Source organism: Barbatula barbatula (genome assembly GCF_947034865.1).
Source record: "Barbatula barbatula genome assembly, chromosome: 12".
In the NCBI taxonomy this organism is placed as follows: Eukaryota; Metazoa; Chordata; class Actinopteri; order Cypriniformes; family Nemacheilidae; genus Barbatula; species Barbatula barbatula.
In genome coordinates this window covers 19,380,867-19,403,375 of record NC_136775.1, presented here as the reverse complement: position 1 = coordinate 19,403,375, position 22,509 = coordinate 19,380,867, and the positions used below count along the sequence as shown (strand labels likewise).

The 22,509-nt window shown below is 39.2% G+C and overlaps 1 protein-coding gene across 1 annotated transcript in view; it reads right to left on the bottom strand.

Annotated features, from left to right (window-relative positions):
- The window catches only part of adamtsl4 (ADAMTS-like 4), a 41,210-nt gene extending 24,851 nt beyond the window's left edge, over positions 1-16,359 (bottom strand). The window contains exons 1-4 of the mRNA XM_079469174.1: positions 16,000-16,359; positions 12,725-12,794; positions 9,825-10,321; positions 8,786-9,464 (exon numbers count right to left, since the gene is read on the bottom strand). Of these exons, the coding sequence (XP_079325300.1) occupies positions 8,786-9,464; positions 9,825-10,321; positions 12,725-12,794; positions 16,000-16,022 (1,269 nt within the window). The 5' untranslated portion in view covers positions 16,023-16,359. The remainder of the gene's footprint in view (positions 1-8,785; positions 9,465-9,824; positions 10,322-12,724; positions 12,795-15,999) is intronic.
- Positions 16,360-22,509: the final 6,150 nt, after the last annotated feature.

Sequence of the window (22,509 nt, the reverse complement as noted above, 5' to 3'; positions counted from 1 at the left end):
CTGATTCATCTACCAAGAAAATATCTCATACAGTAATCTGGAAACAAGCTTCTGAGAAAGTAAATCATTTTTTCAAACATTTCTCATTCTGTCTTCCTTAAAATCGCTGAAGGATTCATCAACAAAACTGTAAAAGAACGGGATTCATTAAGCAAACTCAAATCCGAACCAGAACCACCGAATTCCTTCCAATTCCCATCTCTACAAACCACAGACTCGGATGAAAACATATGCCCGGCATAAATCCCAAATATATCAGCATTGAGACTGTAAACAGAGAGAGCCGGAGTGAGTATCAGTAACACGGCTCAGGTTTAGACAAGCTGGATTTCTCAAGATGTTCCACGTGTCCGATCTCTTGCCAGTACATCAAGAATCACAGCTCAACTTTTGTTGCTTTCTACCTTTTCCTTTCTTTTTCCTTGACCCTCTTGAATGCAAAAGGAACCACCCACCGAGGTAAAGAGATTAAGTTGAGGGCCCTTTCAGAGCCGCAAAAGCAGGAAACGGGGGCAGGCAGAGACAGCTGCGGACAGTATCAAGGGTGAAATGTAGGAGTCGCCAGGTCATCAGGGTGTCAGCTAACCAGTTCACCCCTCGGACCGCCGCAGACCACTGCGCACACCTCCTATTAATGCACACTGAATGCCAAACACACTGCGGCTGTCCCTAAATATTTACAGCCCATCTGAGTGTGTTTGTTTGGGAAACTCCCGTTCCGTTTATTCAAGGGGTTTAAAGCTCATGTGCACACATTTTCTTCAGTTAAATGTGGTTTTGGAGCTTACGACATAAGTTACGAGTTAAGGTGCATCCATACAGTACGTCTGTTTAATGAAACACTGGCAAATATTTATACACAACCTTGGCTTAGTTTGAAATGTTTGAAATATTCGGAAACTTCCCTAAACAAGTTGAATTACAATAACACTATAAAATGCAAAACAATAATAAATTCTGCCATTATATCTGTTTTCGTGGAACTTGCCTACAGTAAATGTGAATAAGGAAAGATGCCATTAAAGTATCATACAAGTGGTCGCAAGACATTTTCTGCAAACGTCTTTTAAAGCCTTTTAAATCTTAAAGTCGTCATGAAACGGAAGTAGCGATTGTTTTTTCTTCCCTATCATGACGTATATCCGTGTGAAACAACTTCTGAAATGAGAAAAAAATGTAGGTCAGGATTTTATTTCATTCATCGAGTACCGATTGGATCGTTAAAAATTGGGTGTTGCCAACAAAATGGAGTCAGATTTGTAAACTGTCAGTCTTTGCAGCCCCGCCCTCGCGCCCAGAGGTGAGGATAGGTCGTTTCGGGGGAGGGGTTAACGTTTTTGATTACAAAAGATTACAAGTGCAAATGAATTATGTAAAAAGAATAATGTGCACGAATAAATCATTTATAATGAATACTGCAGCACTGTGTAAATCAGTTTGAATTAAAAAAAAAAATTTCATGCCGACTTTAATGTGAAGAACAGACTGAGATGTCATTATTACACTTAGGAAATATTCACATATGGCGTGTCCAGACACATCATGACACGTCTGATGAGTTTCGCTATGTCTGATGTTAACCTGCCACCTTTCATTATACGCGAACATGACACAGCTGCAGTGAACAGGAAGAGTCCGGATAAGAGCGGACACAAAAACAACCTTGTTCCATAGAAAAAACATGATTACGGGTTTGGAACGGGTTGAGTTAATGATGATTATAAAATGTTCCTTTAAAGAGCGCAACTAAAATACTAAGTTCAACAGATGTAGTCAGGCAACGGCTTTTGTGAGATCTGACTCAAGGAAAGCTGTTGAAATATTGTTGAAATTGAACAGTGAAAGAGCCCCTCTAATGACTCCAGCTGAGAGAGACAGAGAGAGAGAGAGAGACAGAGAACGCTTTACTGCCTCAGGCCAAATTTACTTCTTGTCTGTTTCTTGGTAATAGGACCACTGTCAGAGAAGGGGCACGCACAGGTCAGGCTGCATTTGCACGCACACACACAGGAGCTCAATCGGATCCTATTACCAGGGGAAGCCAAGCACTTTCAAGCTCAGTGGGAAATAAGGGTGTACTGTTCACACAGTTGAATGTATAGCCAGCTCACATGTATCTACGGAGGATTCCTGTGGTAAGAGCTTAAGATTTTCCCGCACATGTTGTCAACACTAACAACATGACAGCCGGGACTCACACAGTTTTCTCTGAATATCTCTCTCTTCACTTTCTTTTGTTTTTTTCTGTGTCCAGCTGACAAAAGCAGCTGGACAGTGTAAACGCATATAACAAAGCAGCATGATGAAAGATGCACACAAACACACACATTTCAAGAGACGTACTTTGCAAGAGCCACTAAAACCCATCTGATGGGGTGCTGTGGGTGGTTGCCAGGGCACGGTTAAGCAGCTGCATAGATGTTCTGAGTGTTTTCAGTGTGCTCCTATGCGGTTGCTAGGGTGCGCGGTTAACCCCCAATGAGATTCTGGTCCCTAGATGAGAACATAGCAACCACATTTTTTTTGCATTTTCAAGTTCGTCATCCTAACTATTTTGAAACAATGCCTATACTTTAAGTGTTTTGGCCAACGTGCAGAAAACATTTGGCAATCCGCGCCATGACTTTAGGACCAAACTGGAGAGCCAGCTAACTTCTTTAGTGAATGATCGTACAGAGGATATCGTAAATGGCAATCTAGTTTGGCTAGACAAAGACAGAAAGCCCAAAGAATATTTGCACCCTTCAACTCAGCTTTTGCGAGGAACAGATTTATTTTGTTACATTACGTTACATAATTAATATTTATAAGCCAAGTCTTTGAGGCTTGAGGTTTAAACTGCATTATTTGAGGTAGCATTTATGTCCATAGCGCAAACGGTTTACTACTTATGGTTAGGAGTTTGTTTAAATCTCTAACCATGATTATAGGATACAAAAATACTTATGCTCGCCGTACCAAACACTACTAAACTCCCCAAGGTCTCTGTATGTGTGTGAGAGAGAGAGCGCATGTGGGGTTAATTTGTGTATTGCTGTAGAATTTGGGCTAAACACTTCTGTCTTTGTTTGGAAGCGTGTGTGCGTGTGTGCGCTCCTGATGATTTAACATACACATGTTTTCTATATGTGGGTTATAACATGTGTATAAGTTGGTGTCTGTGTGTTTTGCATATACAGTTGATACAGCCTAAATCTGTCAAGGATGTGTGCACAGTTAGCATGAATCCTCATTTTTTTCAGGGGAGAGGAGTGCAGATGTTAACCATTGTGTCTTGAAAAAACTCCACAATATAAAGCAAGATTCACAGACAAATAAAGGGAAAAAATTTAAGGCCTCTTTGCAGGAGAACGGAACGGGTGAACAAGTTAATGGCTGTAAACTACAGTAAAACAACAAGTCATCGAATACTAAACAGTACTAAATTGGATAAATATTCTCGAAAACCTAACAAAGGTGGAAAGATACATTTCGTTGCACTGTACTTGTATGTGTGTAATGACAATAAATTGAATCCAATCCAAAAAAGAATAGGAAAAGATCTGTGCGCAAGATGAAATCGCAGCGGAGCGTTTGAACAGGTGACAGACAGCTTTCTGATTTCAGTCCCATATTAGCACTGTGGCATAAATTCCTCAAAACCCGTAAGAAAATATAAAAACCGAACATTGAAAACCAAAGAATTTGGCAGAATAGTGACAAAAATTATAATGATTTCCCTTTGTAAATCTAAACCTTTCCTCCCTGGAACACAACTATCAAATACCAAAGCCATTATTTTAACGAAACTTTTTAACCATAGTTGGAACATTTATCACCATAAAACGCATTATACAAGTTACTCTATACGACTACACAGGGCTATACCCTGTGATCTGAAGCCATACAATAGCTCTGTGTTAGGATCAGTTGTTGAAGTTCACCCGCGAGAACTCATCATTGGCTAATTCCTAAGTCGGCATTTCAATCATATGGTAAATTTGAGACGAATTCTCCCCCTTGTTTCATAAAGTCCACTGTGAAGAGATTTAGCCTTTGACACGGCAGCGTAAATGTTTATTTAGTGAGCGCGGAAAGAGATCAATTCCAGCCTTAGCTCAATGGCATTATGTTGAATAGCTTTCAATCTGTAGATTTCTTTGTCGTCTCAGCTCTGTTTGTTTTTCGTCTCCTCTCTTTTCCATGTTTCATTTCTCTATTCTCTAATTCTTTCCATTCAATCGCTTAACTTCCTTCCTTCCTCATTTTTGCTGTATTATTTCACTACACTGTTTCCCTTTATCTGTTTTTCTGCTCTCTCTCTATTTCTGCCGTCCGGAGCGTGCGTCCATGCGTCCACAGTGCTATAGTGTCACACGCCCTACACCCTGCTCCTCTAGTTCACTTCCTCTAGTGTACTACTCTCAGTTCCCCTGCTCACACACGCACGATAAAGCACACATACTCTAACTATAGCTTATCACTGCTCCAAAATACAACAGTGTACACCCAACAGCATTCCTGAGATATCTTACCAGTAAAAAAACAAACACGGATACGCTTTACATATGTACGCTAGTAATTACACATTTTCATTCACCACAAAACGCCATAGGGAAAGGAAAGATCCCTTAGATATCCCAATGGTTTCCCTGACACTGCAATGAAAGTGAATTGAGAGAAAAATGTATGCTTTCTTTTTCTTTGCTTACTTGTAAACTAAACATACTTTCAGTATACTTTTAATGCATTTATTTAATATACTTAAAAGTGTAGTTTCATACAGTAACTAAACTTGTGCCAGATTTAACAAACTAGTAAACGTAAAGTACATTCATAAGATCATTTGAAGAAGTTGCAGTACAAACGAAAAACATAGTTATAGTAGGTTAACTACTGTAACCCTTTTTCCTTAAAAGCATACGTTTATAACCACAGAGTATTGCAAATTCAATCCCACGTACATGTACAAGTATGCTATTGATATTATTATGCTCTCGTTTACCTTAAATATATTTGGATTTTATCTAGAATACTTCAAACGGACTTACTTTTTGTGAGGGTTTGCCTTTAAAAAGTTGTTTCTCCTCTAGAGTTTTAGAAGAGATCTCTGCAATAACTCAAATTGAGCTAAGATTTGATACATTTACAATTAAGAGTATGAACGTCAACATTTCTCTTGAGTGTCTTCCAGGACCAAATTCCACAGACTTTACAAAAAAGTTTTAACAGGTAGTGCTGTTATGCCATATATGGTCAAGATAATCATTTGTATCTATTTTATTTCTCTTCTAGAATAAAAACACCTGCCTGAAAAATAGAAACTTTGTGAAATACGACTGTAAACTCAATCTCTCTCAATAGAATAATCTTTAAGCAGCAAAATTACAGCTAGGTTGCTATGTTTAGCCCAATAACAAGCATTCAGAGGAACTACAAACTGTTTCTGGGTTTCATATGTGGAATGTCATTGCCCAGCTGCAACAAACCCTTTGGGTTAAGAAAACCCTACATAATAATTATAAGGGCACTAAGAATGAATAATGGGTCAAGCTGAGGTGCCATAAGGACATTACAAAGCATTTCCCCCCGCTGTCTAAATGTTCTTTAAACCAGAAGAGAGAGACCAGGCTCATGACTTTATGCCAAATCAATGAAACCCTTTTAGCAGGGTACTGTATTGGCTTAACCAAACTTGGAAGGTACGGCCAGAGTGTGGTAGCAGTGATACCCACCAAGCTTTATTTTGATTGGATAAAGATTTTCAAATTTGGTAAAAGCTTCTCCTTCTTAGAAAAATATTGTTGGGGTGACAAAATGTTTTACCATATTGGATTTACATGGTAGAAACAGACCAGGTAAAACTATAGACTGGCAGACCCCAAAATGGTCAGAGCAGCATTAAGACCCACCCTAGTACATGTGCCAAACTTTCCCTGAAACGGTTCTTGGAACTATTATACCAATGACTCCAATTTCAGAGGAACAGGTAGAAAAGTTATGATTGGCCGCTAACACGAATGAGCAACAGAAATACTGATGTTGCTCTTAACAAACTCTTCTTCTTCTATGAATGATACAAGACAAAACAATATTGTTCCGTTTACATTCCTCGTTGATCTAGCTTTGTTGCGTTCCGCCACGCCACTTGTGTCAGATGTCTTAACTACATAACCCAATTTCACAATGCTGTATTATGACAGAAACTATTGTGAAACGCTAAGTATAAATGCTTAGGTAGAGGGAAAGATAATATGTTTGTTGCAATGTCCTAAAGAATGTCTTACCTCAGGGAAATGTGGGCTGTCAGAGATACTCTTAAAGTTGAAATGTTCTTTATTGACAGCTTCTGTTATACAATGCAGATGAAAGTGATAATTCACAAAAAGATTCTGTCATCATTTACTCACCTCTAGTCATTACATGTATGACTTTTTTTCTTTCCCAGAACACATATTTTGAAGAATGTCGGTAACTGAACAGCGGTGGTACCCATTCACTAGCATTAGTTCTGTGGCCATACAACAGAAGTAAATGGGTGTCAGCGTTGTTCGGTTACCAATTTTCCTCAAAATATAGGCACAAATCCCATCCTCTGAATATTTTTTTAACATACAAGCTTTAAAGTGATTTTAAACCCTCAGAGATGCTGGCCCCCTTTCTTCTTTTATACATGCATATTAACTGTAACTTTTGCTCTAAGGGACAAGTTAAATTATTTTCTGTGGTCACAAATGTTGTAAAAGTGCTAACCTTGTACTGAACTCAGTCAACTACCTAGGGGTTTAACTGCAAACGGGCCCAGTCCTGAAAACTGGGTAAACAATCACAGTCAAAGTACTTCAGATAAGAATCACACATCACCTAATTCAACAGACTATAGACACTGATGCCTTCAATAAAAACTAGAATTGAAGTTTACTTGCGTGTATCGCAAACATTTAAAAAACCTGTCTCAAAGTGTGTCACTTGTGTTTAGTGTATCACCCTACCAACAGCAGAAACCTCACCACATCAACTTGATCACAGTTCAGAAATGACTGACTTTGGTTTTGAGAGCTCACGAGCTGCCCTGAACCGCTGGAACGGCCTCGAGCGAATAACGACCGCCCAGGCGGATCCTGGAAAGTTGGATTAAAGGGAAACGGGTGATTTATGATTTACAGCGATCCGGCCCCGGCCAACATTCATCAGGGGAGTGAGAACGAGGCTCTGCGTAAATGAACCAAGTCGATCTGGAAGGCAAGCGCAAGTAAATGGCTGCTGTGGAGATTGTGAGAGATGGAGAGACGGATCCAGCTGGCTGAGGGGAAAATCCATCTACTGATGTAATGAATGCACTTGAGCCCTAGTGGGCAAGAAGCGTTTGATGAAATCTGTTAAACAATCAGCTTTAATTACTATTGGCTTCATGTATTTCAGATGAAGCGCTTTCACCAAGAAAGCAGAGATTTTTAAGTCATAGACCTGGGGACTTTCCAATGGGAAAATGTAACCATGATTAGTACAAGTCAATTGTTTCTGTGGCAGTGGATGACAATCTACAACATAGTTATAAGTGAATTGTGGAAGTGTGAAGTTTCGAAAAAGACCAAAGAGATGATTGATTTCAAATAAATTTCCCAAATTCCAATGCTTGGTAAGTTAAACAGGAAGTCCAGTGCAAATTCATACTATTGGCTATTTCAATGTCGCTGTTTCTACATTATTAATGTCATAGTTCAGGACAGACTACACAGGTTGAGTACAGCGGGCATTTGTGTGTGTTCCTGTGATGTCATCAGTCAATCAACACTGTCATGACATCATTTCCAGTGCCTACATAGTGATTAGTCAAACGACATTAACAGTTTAGGTCATTGGCTCAACAATCAGCCCATGACTAAAGATGGCAGCAAGTATGTCATGTACTTCTGGAAGTTTGTCCTTGGTTGGTTGGGATGCTCAAACAAACACCAATGTTTTGATAGCACCAACAATCATTTACTGTATGTTTTTAGTGGAATGAGCCTACATCTGTCTCTGTTATGCAGGAGAAGAAGAATATAAAGCAGTTCAGGTCATTATGATGTGAAAGGTAAAATATTTGGTAGAAGGCAGATTATATCAGCCTGAACCAGAAAAACCCCATTAGTCTATTTACAAAACCACAGTTAATGGGCCACATTCTACAATGTCCTTGCATTTTTTTACCTTAAAATCTATGTACAAGTTTCTACTTACAAGTTTGGTCAGGATTTTTTGCACACAAAAGTCTCATCTCTCTTTCTGACCTTCAAGTCTATACTGACTTTTTCATGTACTTCCTTTTATTGGACCCACAAAGTTGGATGTGACATCACGGTTTCTGAATGCTTGGTTGGGCTGTTTAGTTTCAAGAAATTGTCTGTGCGGGACAAGGAAGCTCAGATTTTCAAAATGTGACAGTTCAAATGCTACATAAACCTTCCGTTTTCCTGGTTTGCATCCAAAATCCAGCTTTATTTGATATGAGCCCATTAAAGTTACAGTGTGCCATTTCTGTGCCACTTGTGGAAACACATGGATGCAGGTTTCAGCAGTTTTCAAAAACTTCTCCATCTGCCCACTCCCAAATTTACTTCATTAGTTGACTCAATCTTGTTGTATGGGGCTGGTTGTGAGACTTTCTATAATTATATATATATATATATATATATATATAATTAACTTCATTCCAACAAAGGGAATGAGTAAAGATGCTACAAACGTGCTCAAAAAAGCTAGATTTTTTAAAGATTTACCATGCGTCATGTTTTGTTTGTAAGGTCATTTGTGGCGGTCTTACCTGTAAGTTGCACCTGCGGTACTCTTTGTCCATCCCAGAGCATTTGTAACTGTGCGCTGGGAGTCCCCATCCCCTCTCGGCCTCGTTTCTGGGCGGCTGAGAACCATTTTGCAGGACCCAGGGTTCAGGGTTGGAGTTTGTGGGTGTTTGGATGTGGGGAAGAGGCAGACTGTACGAGGAAGGCTCTCTGGGAATTTGTGCACGATGGATAGTGTGTGAGTAGGAGTGCGGGACTTGGCGAGAAGCCCGGCTGTCGACGCTTCTATCACGGGACACATGCCCATGGCTTTGTCTCTGGGTCAGAGACTGGGAATGGGGGACTCTTTCTCGTTTCCTCATTCTTTCCGGTCGTCTGGGCGTCTCTGCATCACTTGGTCTATCTGCTGCATCATCCCCCCTCTCTGTATTCACGGTAACGGGTCGTGTGTCCATATCTGCCCTGTCTTTTTCTCTTATCCTCTTCTCTTTTTGTTCTTTGTTGATCTTGGTAACCTCTGTATCTTCCTCCGTTTTGTCTTCATGTAAACTGGGATTAACATCTAGAACATCAGGACTGTCTGTGGTGGTGGTGCTGTTGTGGTGGCGCGTGTGGCGCACGTGGCGGTTTTGTCTGTGCAGGGGAAGCGAGAAAGGGACCCTGCCATAACCAAACTGTCCGGGGCGAATAGAAGAACTAGACCTGGAGCAAAGAAAGAAAGATGAGTTGCCTGGGAATGCTTCAGTGGTCCCAAAAAGTATTTTGGGACATTTTTGGACAAACTTAAAATTATATTATAACTTAGCCAAACTTAAAATAATAAATGATAAAAAGTATAAACTGTAAAACAAAATATCATATAATTGATACAGTACTATCATTTTTCTACAGTCTATAAAACTATTCAAGGCCTTTTCTGCAAGGATTTTAAACCAGACATTGTTAAATGTGGCCTAAGCGCCTAACAACTTTTGAAGGTCCACTGTATACTTGTGTAAACAGGAAGGTCGTCACTAGTGGTGACTTATCCTGCTTATCTTCTTATAGACGCTGGAAACTGACCTCCTGCTGCCGCTGCCCACACTTCGTCCCGCACCTTGACTAGATGTCCGTCCAGGAAATCTTCCATACGGAAGAGAAGAAGACGGTTCAGGAAATGAAGGCAAGCGGTAAACTGAAACTGGCTCCTGACTGGATGGGTCAAACTGTGCTGGCCCAGCACCACCAGCTTCATTTCGGTAGAGAGGTAATGTAGGATTCTGATTGGCTGGGTTAGCTGGAGAAAAATATTGAGGTCTCTCAGCAACCCCTGCCCCATATGGAGGGGGCTCATTGCCGGGATACAAAGAGTTGTAGTAGGGTCTGACAGCTGAGATGACACCTGGGTAAGCTGGTCTGTTCCAGACAAGGGGTGGAGTTTGGGGAGGTGGCATGCATTGTCTCCTCCTCTCCGACACACCCACACCACAGGTCTGTGAACACTCCACCCACTCACTCCATAGACCCCACACTCCTTCAAGCCCCTCCTCCTCTGCTTGACGAGACCGCCGTCCAGTCACCTGTAAAAAGAAGGTTAGAAATCTTTCATAATACCATTCTTGATGCATATATACATTTTAAGTGTTCAGCAGTTCATCTTTATATATTCTTTATTCGTTATCTGACTTCAATATGCAATTTTTGCCCGGTTTCACAGACAAGGTTTATCTTAAGCCAGAACTATGCCTTAGTTGGATTAGGATATTTAAGTCACTTTTATAATAATACTTGAGAAAGAAACATCACTTGTATGCATCTTTAGACAAAAAAATCGCACTGACAATTTTTTATATATGCTAGTTATATTTTTCAGTCTGGGACTAACTTTAAGCCTGGTCTGTGAAAAAGCTTTAATGATACTCTATTAGTTTTCTCAAGTAAGACTATGTACTTTGACAAGGCTGTAGATAAACATGACCAAGCACCTATTGTTATCAGCTGATATATATAATCTTAATAAAGTCAAATTCTGATGATGAATCGGTCTGGTTGACGTACTGGATTCAAGATTTGTATTTGTCCTACACAGTTATATACAACCTGTAGTTAAATGTAAATCTTGTATACTCGTAGACTTCAAATTTTTTGGTTACAATGCATGTCAATTAAAATCAGATATAAAAAATTCACAAACATAGCTGTAATGGTTTCTCTCAAATCACTCTACAGTATATTTTATCTTGCGTTCAAAAATAATTTAAACTCAGATCAATATTTCATGTCCATATATTTATTAACTTGCTAAATAGCTGTGTAATTAACTAGATAACATACAGTCAGCCAGTTGTTATCGCAAAATAAACCATTTCAGGTGATATAAAACTGACTACCGTGTCTGGGTTTATTTCATGATAATGACCGGCTGCACATTATCCATTACACATATGATCCTGAATTGATTCCCAGCTGTACCAACAAACCGTATCACTGGAATTGGTGACAAAACCATCATCCTGATCTCAATTTCAAACCAGTCCAGGTGCTTCGGTTGAAATCGAATAACCTGACGCTTTAAACAAAATCTGCAGACGGATCAATATCAAATGATGTACCACAATTCATATCAAATGCTTATATAAGCAAGAATGTAATTGTCGTGTAAAAGACGAAACCATTCTCCACACCACACCCAGCAATATGCATGTCGAAACATATGTCCTGTTCTATAGCGCTCGTCCATAAAGGACATTATGACTCATAATGTAAGTAGCGGCGTGTGCTGGATTCTGTAAAAGTGCGAGCTCCGGGTTCAGCCCGATGTAGTGACATTCTGGCACAGATTCGATCTAATTCCAGTGACTTATATAACTTCATTTCATCAATCACAGGAGCAAAGAATGTGAGCGTCTGTAGGGTATGCAGAGGTAGGAGGGACGGGACAGACGAACAAAAGGATCCATTCAGTTCACCCCCAAAAAAAGAGAAAGAAAATACAGAACGGGGCCTGTAATTCAGCTCTAATCCTGGCCAAATTGCCATCAAGGTCACACCACGCCAATTCTGCGCCTGCATTGAATGTATGTGTGTCTATATGTAAAGCACCTTCAAGGGATAGATATAGACAGAGCTGAACAAGCGTGCAGTAGCCAGTGTAATCTATGTACGCGTGTGATTCCCTGCCCGTTACAACTTCTTGCATGCAGCGCTGTTGAAAATGTGGCGTATAAAAACAAAACCATGATGATTTCGTTCAGAGTATTTCCACATCTTTTGTTGTTCCAACAGTAACAAAGCAGAACAGTTTGCTGTATAAACTACACGCACAAAACACTCCCAGCATGAACCTGCCACTGCAGTGGTTCTCATGCTCAGTCTACGCATGTGTGTGTTTCCATCCCTTGGAAAGTATACAGACCATGTGCACAAACTGCAAATGGAGATTTTTACACCAACGCCCCACTAAAGACAACCCACATATTCCCAAAGGAGCACCTCACGTTAGAGCAGAGCTGACCAAATGTCCAAACAATGGAAACATCATCTCCTGCTATAGAGGATTCAATGGACAGCACTGACCGTAGAGTCCAACAGAGTTGATCTGCCCTCCATCTGACTCCAGTAAGAAAACTTCCACAAACATACTATGTGTACTTCATCCTTCCACAAACCTACAGTTGTGCTTGAAGGTTCATGAACCCTTCGAAATGTATGACTGAAAATGCCATCAGATTCCTAAAAGTAGACTAACCCAAACACACAAAAACTAAATATTATACTTTTTCCTTTTTGGGGAAAATATTCCAGTACAATGTTCTCTTGATGACTTTGGGTTAACTTTTACAAGATAACTATGGAAAAGTCTAGTAACTACTCTCTAAATCCTAAAATATTCAACAATGAGCTGATATGATCTTTTAATTCAAATGATGCAACACAGTTCTGCTGTCAAATATAATTTCGCCATCATCGTCAGCTTCTCTCACCTGCTTCTCTGCTGTATCAGCTGTGGTTACAGGCAACGCAGTCAACACACAACAGAAAACTGCACACAATCTGTGAGGAAGAGAAGAAACATACACAGAAAGATGAGCAAACATTGTGATACACTAATACTATTTTAAAGCGGCCCTGCAACGGTGTGTCATGCATTCTGCATTATCGACAATCTTGTGCTGTCTTCTCATGCTTAACATGGTCGACCAAAAACGAGTTGGACGTGTGACGTAGTATTTCTGTGCTCCATACACTCGTATGTTCGTACAGGTTTCGGAAAGTTTTTTTCGAACATGAAAGATCATTCCGTAACAACTTAGTCCCTTATTGGACAATTCTCCCGGAAGAGCACACATCAACCATGGAGACTTTCACTTGTGTGCGGGAAGAGAAAGAGATAACTACGTTCGGGAAGTTCAGCTGTGTTGGTCTGTTCACTGCATTTGGGTGAAGAATGTTATATAAGCGGTGGCTATAACGCTGGAATTCGTTTGAAACGGATACACGGAGCGGCGGTCCCAGCCTTAAACGATGCCGGACATGACCCGCATGCGGGAAGTGAAACTGTTTGTGTTTTGTTGGCAATGTGTGCACACATGCTTTAGTCCCGCCTCCTCCTCCCCCATCCGCGTCGCTTATTTTCGGAAATAATCGTACAGCTGTGTCTGTCTTTTATAACTAAGATCAATCTAAAGACTAACACGAGATATGCAGAAACTGTCTGAGTAGGGCCACTTTAAAATTATTGGCATAATATACCATGATATGATCAGTGTGGTCATCAACAGTCTTATTAGATTCATCTTATGGACGATTAAAAAACTGTGTTAACAAAATGTCAAGAGCCTGTAATTCCCACTGGCTTTCCTGGAATTCCTCCCGTCCGATCATTCCACCCTGCTCGACTCCTCGCTGTAAACAGATCCTCCTCTGTCCGACTTATCTTCAGATCATTCTCATATCGACCACATTTCATAACCGAAGACTCCTAGCCCATAGTCATGTTATGTTTGGGGTTTTCTAGCTCTAAAAATACGTCATGTTGGTTTTCTTGGAACAGGATTGCTAGTCATTTCAAACAAATCATTTCAAAGGTCCTCCGTGAAATGTTATTCGACTTCTGTCTGGGGTTAAAGACGACCATTTATTAATGGAAATCATGGGTTATCTTTGTTTTAACATGTTTTACATTATTTATACAGTCTGGGTGACGATGTAATCCGCAGTAGTCAGGTTTAAGATTGCACACTGTACACTTTGCTAGAGCAGTGTACACAGCACCATCAATAAAATAATAACTGCTTGTTCAGTTGTGCGAATATCTGCATGTGAAATTCATTCTGCTCTTGCATTTTCTACAATACAAACATCTAACATCTTGTCAACACAGTTGACTGAATGGATCAGGTCATCAAAGCCATAGATCTGGATGGATGGCATATAGATTTGGCACACAAACGGTTTTGGCAATGCTGCTTCATCTTATTATTCGTGGTTGTTGCGAACCAATGAGAATTTAATGATAAGCTCCCTGATCTCTTTGGATAAAAGCGTCTGCTAAATGACTAAATGTAAGATGTATAAACCGAGTGTCCAGCTATTTTTGTGAGTACAATGATGTATCCAAATGTGACTAAATAATCTAAAAATATTAATATTTTTTACTCACAAACGTATCGTTTCACATCATAAGACATGTTAATCATCTGAAGTGATGTGTATAACTTTTTTTATGATGGATACATGCGCTTACTCCCATTTTGTTCGGCGTGTACACCTAGGGTGACATGAGGTTGAGGTTGAGGAAGTTATGGCCAAAACAATTATTTGTGTGAACTATTCCTTTAAAACAGTCTGCATGCTTGGCACGTATTGTGCTTCCTGAATCAATGTCATAACTCTCATAAAATACCAAACATGAAGATTTTATAACACAAAAACAGAGAATTGAGGAATATCTATTGGTACAATATCTTATATTGAAACCTGAGATAAAGTATCAAGAAAATGACAATTTTTACAATTTCAACTGTGAAATACTCACTACACAGTCTTATGGTTTGCTTTATTGGTTTGTTTTAATGTTTTATGGTAAACCCACCCAAACACGAGTATACTTTGTTGTAAAACTGAGAAAATATCATCCGTTCGGCTGTCAGCATTGCTTTGATGAGGTCAGAGCAGGAAACAATTCATTGAAATGACTGTTTTATATAACTTTCACTGGACAGTGAAGGGGTGGCTTGAACCCCATCAAGTACAGAAGACTGTCAATCTCAATGGAACATGGTGCTATCCATAATGTTTATCTGGCTGATAAGTGTCCATAAGTTTATTATAAGTATTTCAGATGATGCATGACAGTTTGAGGGCAGCCGCAGACCCGAAATCATAGACGTAGGTTAGAGTGGTGCACCACGGAAACCTCAGCACACCATCAGGCTGAAGCTATAGAGCCCCGAAACACGGGGCCCCCGGGGCCACTCAAGCCGCAGTAATGACCCCCTGCCTCATCCGTCCCCTACACTCTACTGGATAAAGACGTCACCAAAATCCCTGTCCCTGCTGAACAGATAATGGCTCACCATGCCACTGTTGCCTCCGCAGTGTATAATGAAACATTTAGCAGACTCAATTTTAAAGAATTGATGTGCACCATTCTCAAAAATCCTGAAGGAATGTTAATGAGACATAATTCAATCCAATCCTTAAGGGATCAAATACAAATCCTCAAAGAATCAGAAACAATCCTAGTGGATGATAATGTTGAAAAACAAACAAGATTCCACCGTGTTTCCGAAATGAAGCAAGAACATTTGTTTGCATCAAGAAAGGATTTATGACAGAAATCTCATCCGCATTCCTTTATTATTTATTGACTTACGGATGATATTCCCTATGCACACACGCAACAGGCTATGCATGTGTTGTTCTTCTCGTGTTCACGTGCATACCATAGCATTCATTTCTTTCCTTGCCAAGAACATTTTTTGAACAGTTTTTTGACTCTTGTGATAAAGTCTTTGGAACCCGAGGCACAATGTCACACCCGATCTAAAAAGAATCTCGTGCCCACAGGCTGCGGCTAAACGCAGGGTATGAACCTTAATAGATGCGCTTTTGCGCTCTCTCGCCATAACACAGTGATGCGCAAAAGCCGCAAATGCGTTTAAAACTCCTCTTATAGATCCCGACTAAGTTTCGGGCATGTTACGTGTCATTGTGCGTGATGTTGAACACATGTGGTTGCGGATGGTGAATATACCTGCACACGGATCCAGTGCTCATTCTGTCCTCTTGCGCATAAACTCCTCACACGCGCCCGTTTGCCTTGCGTAAAGTTCCGTTTTGCGTGTAGACAATGAAGAGAGAAACGCGAGACTGAAAGTTTTCTCTTTGCTTGCAGTCGCAAAGTTTGCGGAGTTACTCGGCGAAACGTTCCCCCTTTCCTTCAAGCGCGCTTCCAATCCTCTCACACACTCTCTCTCTCTCTCTCTCTCTCTCTCTCTCTCTCTCTCTCTCTCTCACACACACACACAAAAACACACTCCCCTCGAACTCTGGTAGGAGTGAAGGGAGGGGTGTAGGTTTTTTCTTCACGTTCACCCGACAACTTTTTGTCCCTGTTTAAAGCTGGACAGCTCGGGGGCCTGTAGGGGCCAGACGGACACCCACGCCCCCCCCTCACTCATCTCTCATGGCTTCACTTCTGTCCCACATTTCTTGACTTCACTCATAGCGCACACCTGTACATCATGTAAATGTTGTTGAGATGCTGTGTATGTGTGCGTTCGCGTACGCTTGTGTGATGCCTATTTGCTCAAAAGATGCGGACAGTTTCACACGGATAACAGATCATTGATAGTGTTCATTATTTCAAGATTACCACATTTGCCACCAATGAAAAAGAGGTGTGGATACATTCCATCATACTTACATACGCATGAACACACTTGTTTGTCAACCCGCCAATCCTAGTATCCATTTTTGTTTAAAAAGTGCGACAACCAGCCTTGGCCTACCCAGAATTGTTCAGAAAGGGTCTATAAAGAACATTCTCAGCAAACCCAAGATGATTGTTGATATGTTTTATTCAGACTCCAAGCGAACAGCTATAAATCAACGTGATCGTAATGAGAGGGAACGATGAAACAAGAGATATTGAAATGATTCATGTGGTCTCAGTTGCTCGGAGGTCTTTTAAAACGAGATAGAAATCACAAAATTACACTGAAAAACCAGAAGCGCAACATGTGAAAGCGACAGTTTTTGTTTACTGTTGAGGGAGGGGTCAGCAGATTATATAAAACAGAAAACAGGGCCCGTCAAGCACGTCGAGATACACGATAGAAGACTGATTTGTTTGGCAATAAGCAAAAGTTCCATGAAAGACAAACTCTATGAGACGAGAGGGAAATAAGAAAAACATATCAATTATTTCACCAAGATGCCTCGGGGGAAAAGTTCCCTTTGGTTCTGGGCGTGAACAAAGTGAGTGAGACGAAACTGTATGAGACTGTAATCTTACCGTTGTGGCAGAACTTGATAACTTGTGCATTGAACAAGCAAGATAGCAGAGGAGCGAGAAATTTAAATGTTGGGTAACCGTTACGCTTAACAGCTCGAACTGGATAAGGACATCAAGGCGCTCATGTCGGGGTGTGTTCTGATCTTTTTTGGATGTTGAGATGCTGTTGGTCTTAATTTCTTAACCCTTTTTTATGATTAAATCAAATCCTCTAGATGACATAAGCAGGTAAAGCAGGCAGGACAAAAAAAACCCACAGTAAAACCAAAAGTATCAAGAATACAGAGAAGATAAAGAAAGATATTGGAGATATTATGCGTGATTATACATCTTTTCAGTCAGGCTTGAGAAATATAAATCAATACAATTGATATGACATTCGGCCAATTGCAGATGAGTGGGTGTTTGCTGTTCTCTTCACTGATTGGCTGTTTATATAATTGACTGCTGATGCTATTGTTGGCACAGGCTTTCATATGTCTTTTTACCGTCCTTTATCTGGATACAATTCTTTCTCTGCACTGCAGCCAAGAAAACTAATCCTCTAAAAATATCAGTATCCTTTTTTAAACAGAAGGGATAAACAGAGAAGTGTTGCCATGTCACTTTTAAAGAGGGGTAATGTGTAAGACCCTTGGACAAAGATTTATTGATTGAAATGACGTGGACTGTTATGCTGCAACCTGCATTATCAGATTGTATGTGTTTGTGCTTAAGACTGTGAGTGTGTATTAGTGTGTGTTTTGGGATCAGCGTCATAATCTTCTTCAGGAACCGCACTGAGAGACCCCTGTGTGACCGACAAAACAGCCCCTAATTGACCCACCCCATCCTCCAGAGGTCTTCTTTATAGTTTAACTGCTGACATTAACTCTCCGCATGTAGCAGCAAAATGCAAAACACTTCACAGCTGTGATGTAAACTAATCCACACAGTTTATTTTTAAATAAGAGATTGAGTCTTTTGATATATCTATTCTCATTTTCTCGTTTTAACAACACTGAAAAATATGAACATTTCAGCTGGACTGACAGAAATATACCGTAAAATAATATTCTTTTCCTGTAAAATGACAGGTTATAAGGATATACAATAAATAGTTTTCCTCTGTCTAGTTTTTGACCGTATTTAAAAAATAAACAGGAAAATAAGGGTTTTCCCCACTTTTCTTGTAAATTTGTGGTGTTATTTTGCGTTTTTTTACTGTAATTCGAAAACACACCATTTTCGTGGAAAATCTGTAAAATTACGTTTTTTTTACAGTGAATATAAAGGTCATTATTATTTAAAAACCTGATGTGTATTGTGGTTGGACATTTTATCCATTTGATACATGTTGAAGCAAAATGCATAAATAAATTCGGAAAAGCAAAGTTAAATTTAATAGATCATTTCAATTTATACGACAAAAGTTGCCGGAGAAGTCACTCTCTCTTACCTCAAGCTTTAGCGATAACACTTATACAAGTTGTTGAAAAACATGACTCTTTATTTCGTGGAACACAGATATTTGGAGAAACACATACAATGGAAGCCAAGGAGCCCAGTCATGTTTGGTTACCAGCAATTCAAATGGTAAAACTTAAAAAAATATATTTATTGTGCAGACAGAAGAAAGTCATACAGGTTTGAAAGCAAGAAAATGATGAAAGAATTCTCATTTGGGGGTAAAAAATCGCTTCAAGGGAGCAAAAGAAGTAAGTGAAATCAAAAGAAAAACTAGAAGATAAAACATTGCAATAAAATATAAAAAGATCGGCAGACAAAAAAAGGGTGGACGATGGTGAAAAGAGAAAGATTGAGACTGGAACGATTTCTTAGGGTGAGATGGAGTCAATATTTGCCTCATTCCAGCGATATTATAGCCTTCTAGATCAAAGAGGAGACTGTGTACTCTTATGTCTGTGTGAGAAGGACGGAAAGAAAGAAGGAAACGGCCAGTCTACCAATTTCCATCTTTATGACAAGAAGGACAAGGGGCCCACTGAGGGGACACCCGCAGGCTTCAAGGGTCACTGGGGCCAGGAAGAAAGGGTGACTCGGAATGGATGCTAATTGGCTGACAAAGCCATCCAATGATGTTATTCCAATTATGAGCACAAAAAGAGGTTCACCCATGTTATTCAGCTGCACATGGATACATAATCACAACAAACACAGACAGAACAGTCTGACTGCACTAGATGTGAGCCAAGCTCAAATCCAGAGAGAATTCTTGATGGTGTGATAGTTTTAAAGAAACAGTTTAACAGTTCAAAAACTGGTATTAACCCAAACCAGTTATGCTTATTTTTAAACAAAGAAAAGATTGAGACGCCATTCCACATGTTCATTTAATAAGCATTTCTAGATGAATTGCGGTCATTCCAGTCCAATGTCTGTTGAATTTTAACTAATGAAACATCAGGAGTGACATAAAGTCATCCAACAGCGATGTGAAAGACTGACAGCATGACAAGACAAGTGACAAAAATCGAGGTTATTACATTTTGAACATTTCTTAAACACATGTACAAATATGAAATATTACTGTTGTATTGCTTTAAAGTTTTGCTTGACCTTTCCTTTGCAGTATTTGAGATACAGAGCATCTCTTCTGATATTTTTACCTGTTTCTCCACTTTTCATTTTCTGCAAATAAATGAAAATAGAAAAAATATTTGTAATTTGGGAGAAATATTGTTAGTAGCTCAAAGAATGAAAAAATATATATATATTTCACTAAACACATATGAAAATACTGAAAATAATTGTACTTTCTGTGGCTGTATTTCAATATATTGCAGTAGAACCGGTATCATCCAATTTCGTCTGTATTACATTGCATTTACGAGACGTTTTTATCCAAAGCAACTAACATTGCATTATATTCTTGTTTTTCAGCATGTGCAATCCCTGGGATCGAACCCATGACCTCAGTGTTGCTAGCACCATGTGCTCTAACCACTGAGGTACAGGAAAGCTAAAGAAAAATATACAATAATTTCCAGAACGTTGGTCACCAAACAACATTGTTCTCCATTGACTTCCATTATATGAACACAAAACAAACGAGACATTTCTCTAAATATCTTCTTTTGTGTTTAACATAAGAAAGAGTCCAATTCAGATGTTGAATGACATGAAAAGGAATAAATGATGACAAAATCTTCTTTTCAAAATGAGTTCATCTCACATATATCTGCAGGAAGCACAGTCCAGCGTGAAAGCACTGAACAGTGTCTCCAGGTCAGCTCAGCTGAAAGACAAACACGACATTCGTCACCGTACATCACGTTTGTCAATAACAGATGGCTTTGCACTTTCAGGTCAAATGCCTCATGCCATTGTAAAAGGTTTAACAGGATGCTAAGTCTTCATCCATCTTAATGTTTATGTTTGCAATAGGAAATGTTTATATGAAAACGTTTGCTATCATCCATACAACCCAGAAATATTGCTGGGAAAGTTGTAAAACGGAAGCTGACAGCACTCTAAATCAAACTATAGACTTCATAATATGTATTGATGCTCATAACTCAGAAACCACTAATGACAGTTTATTGAGATTTTTGTAGTTAAGATGTTTTTCTTCTTCCTTTAATAGGAAGCAAGATATGTTTCTCATACAAGGACAGTCACGCTGGAAGTGGGTTGTGTTTTTATCAAAGTTGTAGTCTAGCTGTGATGCTCATGTATTGCATGCAACAAAAGTTTGAATCGTGCTTACGAAAACAAACAAACAAACACACAAACAAAACTCTCAGTTTACGAATTAATAGCAGATTACGCATTATGGCACTCTATACATTTAGTTCACTGTATATTTATTTATATACATTATATATATATATATATATATATATATATATATATATATATATATATATATATATATATATATATATATATCAATTAAAAGAGCACACAGAATGCAATGGTTTCAAACACTTAAAATGGATGCATGATATTGTAACACAGCCATATTACAATGCATGTTTAGTAAAAGTGATAGTTCGCCCAAAAAAGGAAAACTCTGTCGTCATTTACCCACCCTCAGATTGTTCCAAACCTGTATAAATGTCTTTGTTTTGCTAAACACAAAGAAATATATTTCAAAGTAGGGAAAATAAATACAATGGGAGTCAATGGGACGACGAGATTGGTTTGGTACTGACATTCCTCCAAATATCTTTCTTTGTGTTTAGCAGAACAAAGAAATTTGTACAGAGTTAACATGTTTGGGTGAACTATCCTTTTAATCCAGCAAGAGGCATCCACAGTATATTTAAATACAACAAAACTGCTAAAGTTGAGGCGTTTCAAGTAAAAAATGACATCATGACATATTTTATATTCACAAACGGATAAGCAATTTGAAAATCATCGTTTTTTTGCAGTGTACTTTGTGCATGTCGCACATTTGACAAATACATCTAGAAGTCTACGAGTAAGAAACATAACGTAAAGTATAGTAAGCATATTGTCCTTATAGACCAAACACATCTGCTAAATGATGAATATCTCTGTCATTTTACAGATGCAGGCAGCATCGCATATCAAACATTTTTGGCCTCAGAATGAGCCAACAGTTAATCCCAGTCCCATAATCCTACAGCTGCTCCTCATCACCTCACACTGCTCTCTGGTGAATCTTATTCAGTCTCACATGAGGGGGAGGCCAGCGTCTGATCTGATCTGAGCCTTTGTTAAATTCTTGATATGACAATATCAGACAATGTGGTCACAATCCATGTGCTAGCTGCGCCATCAAGCTTTTAACTAAAGCTTTCAGCGTAACTGTATCTAATTGTGATCCTACAGTACAAATACAACCAACTCAAGACTTGCTTGTGAGAAAAAGTTTCTCACGGGGTAAGAATGCAATTTAAAAATACCCAAAAAAGGCAGGTGCCATATATTGAAGACAGATCGAACATGCTTTGCAGTTTTTAAGGACGTTTTGGTTGTCATAAATGTGTGGAACATGTTCATAGTTAATATAATGAATGACACCTGTGTGAACTTGAGAAGAACTGAAATTCATATAGTCACAACATGTCACCTTGAGACCACAGAGTTGGTTGCATGTCAAAAACGGCCCATAAGTGAGGTCAGTTCATGGAAAAGATTTAGCGTGATGTGTTAGCCTATTCCACTTTTTGAAAGTCTTGATTGTTTTAGGGAACTAGAATGACATTTATTTAACTGAGCCAAGAACATTTTACTATCCATTTATGTACTGATGTATCCTGTATATTTTAGTAC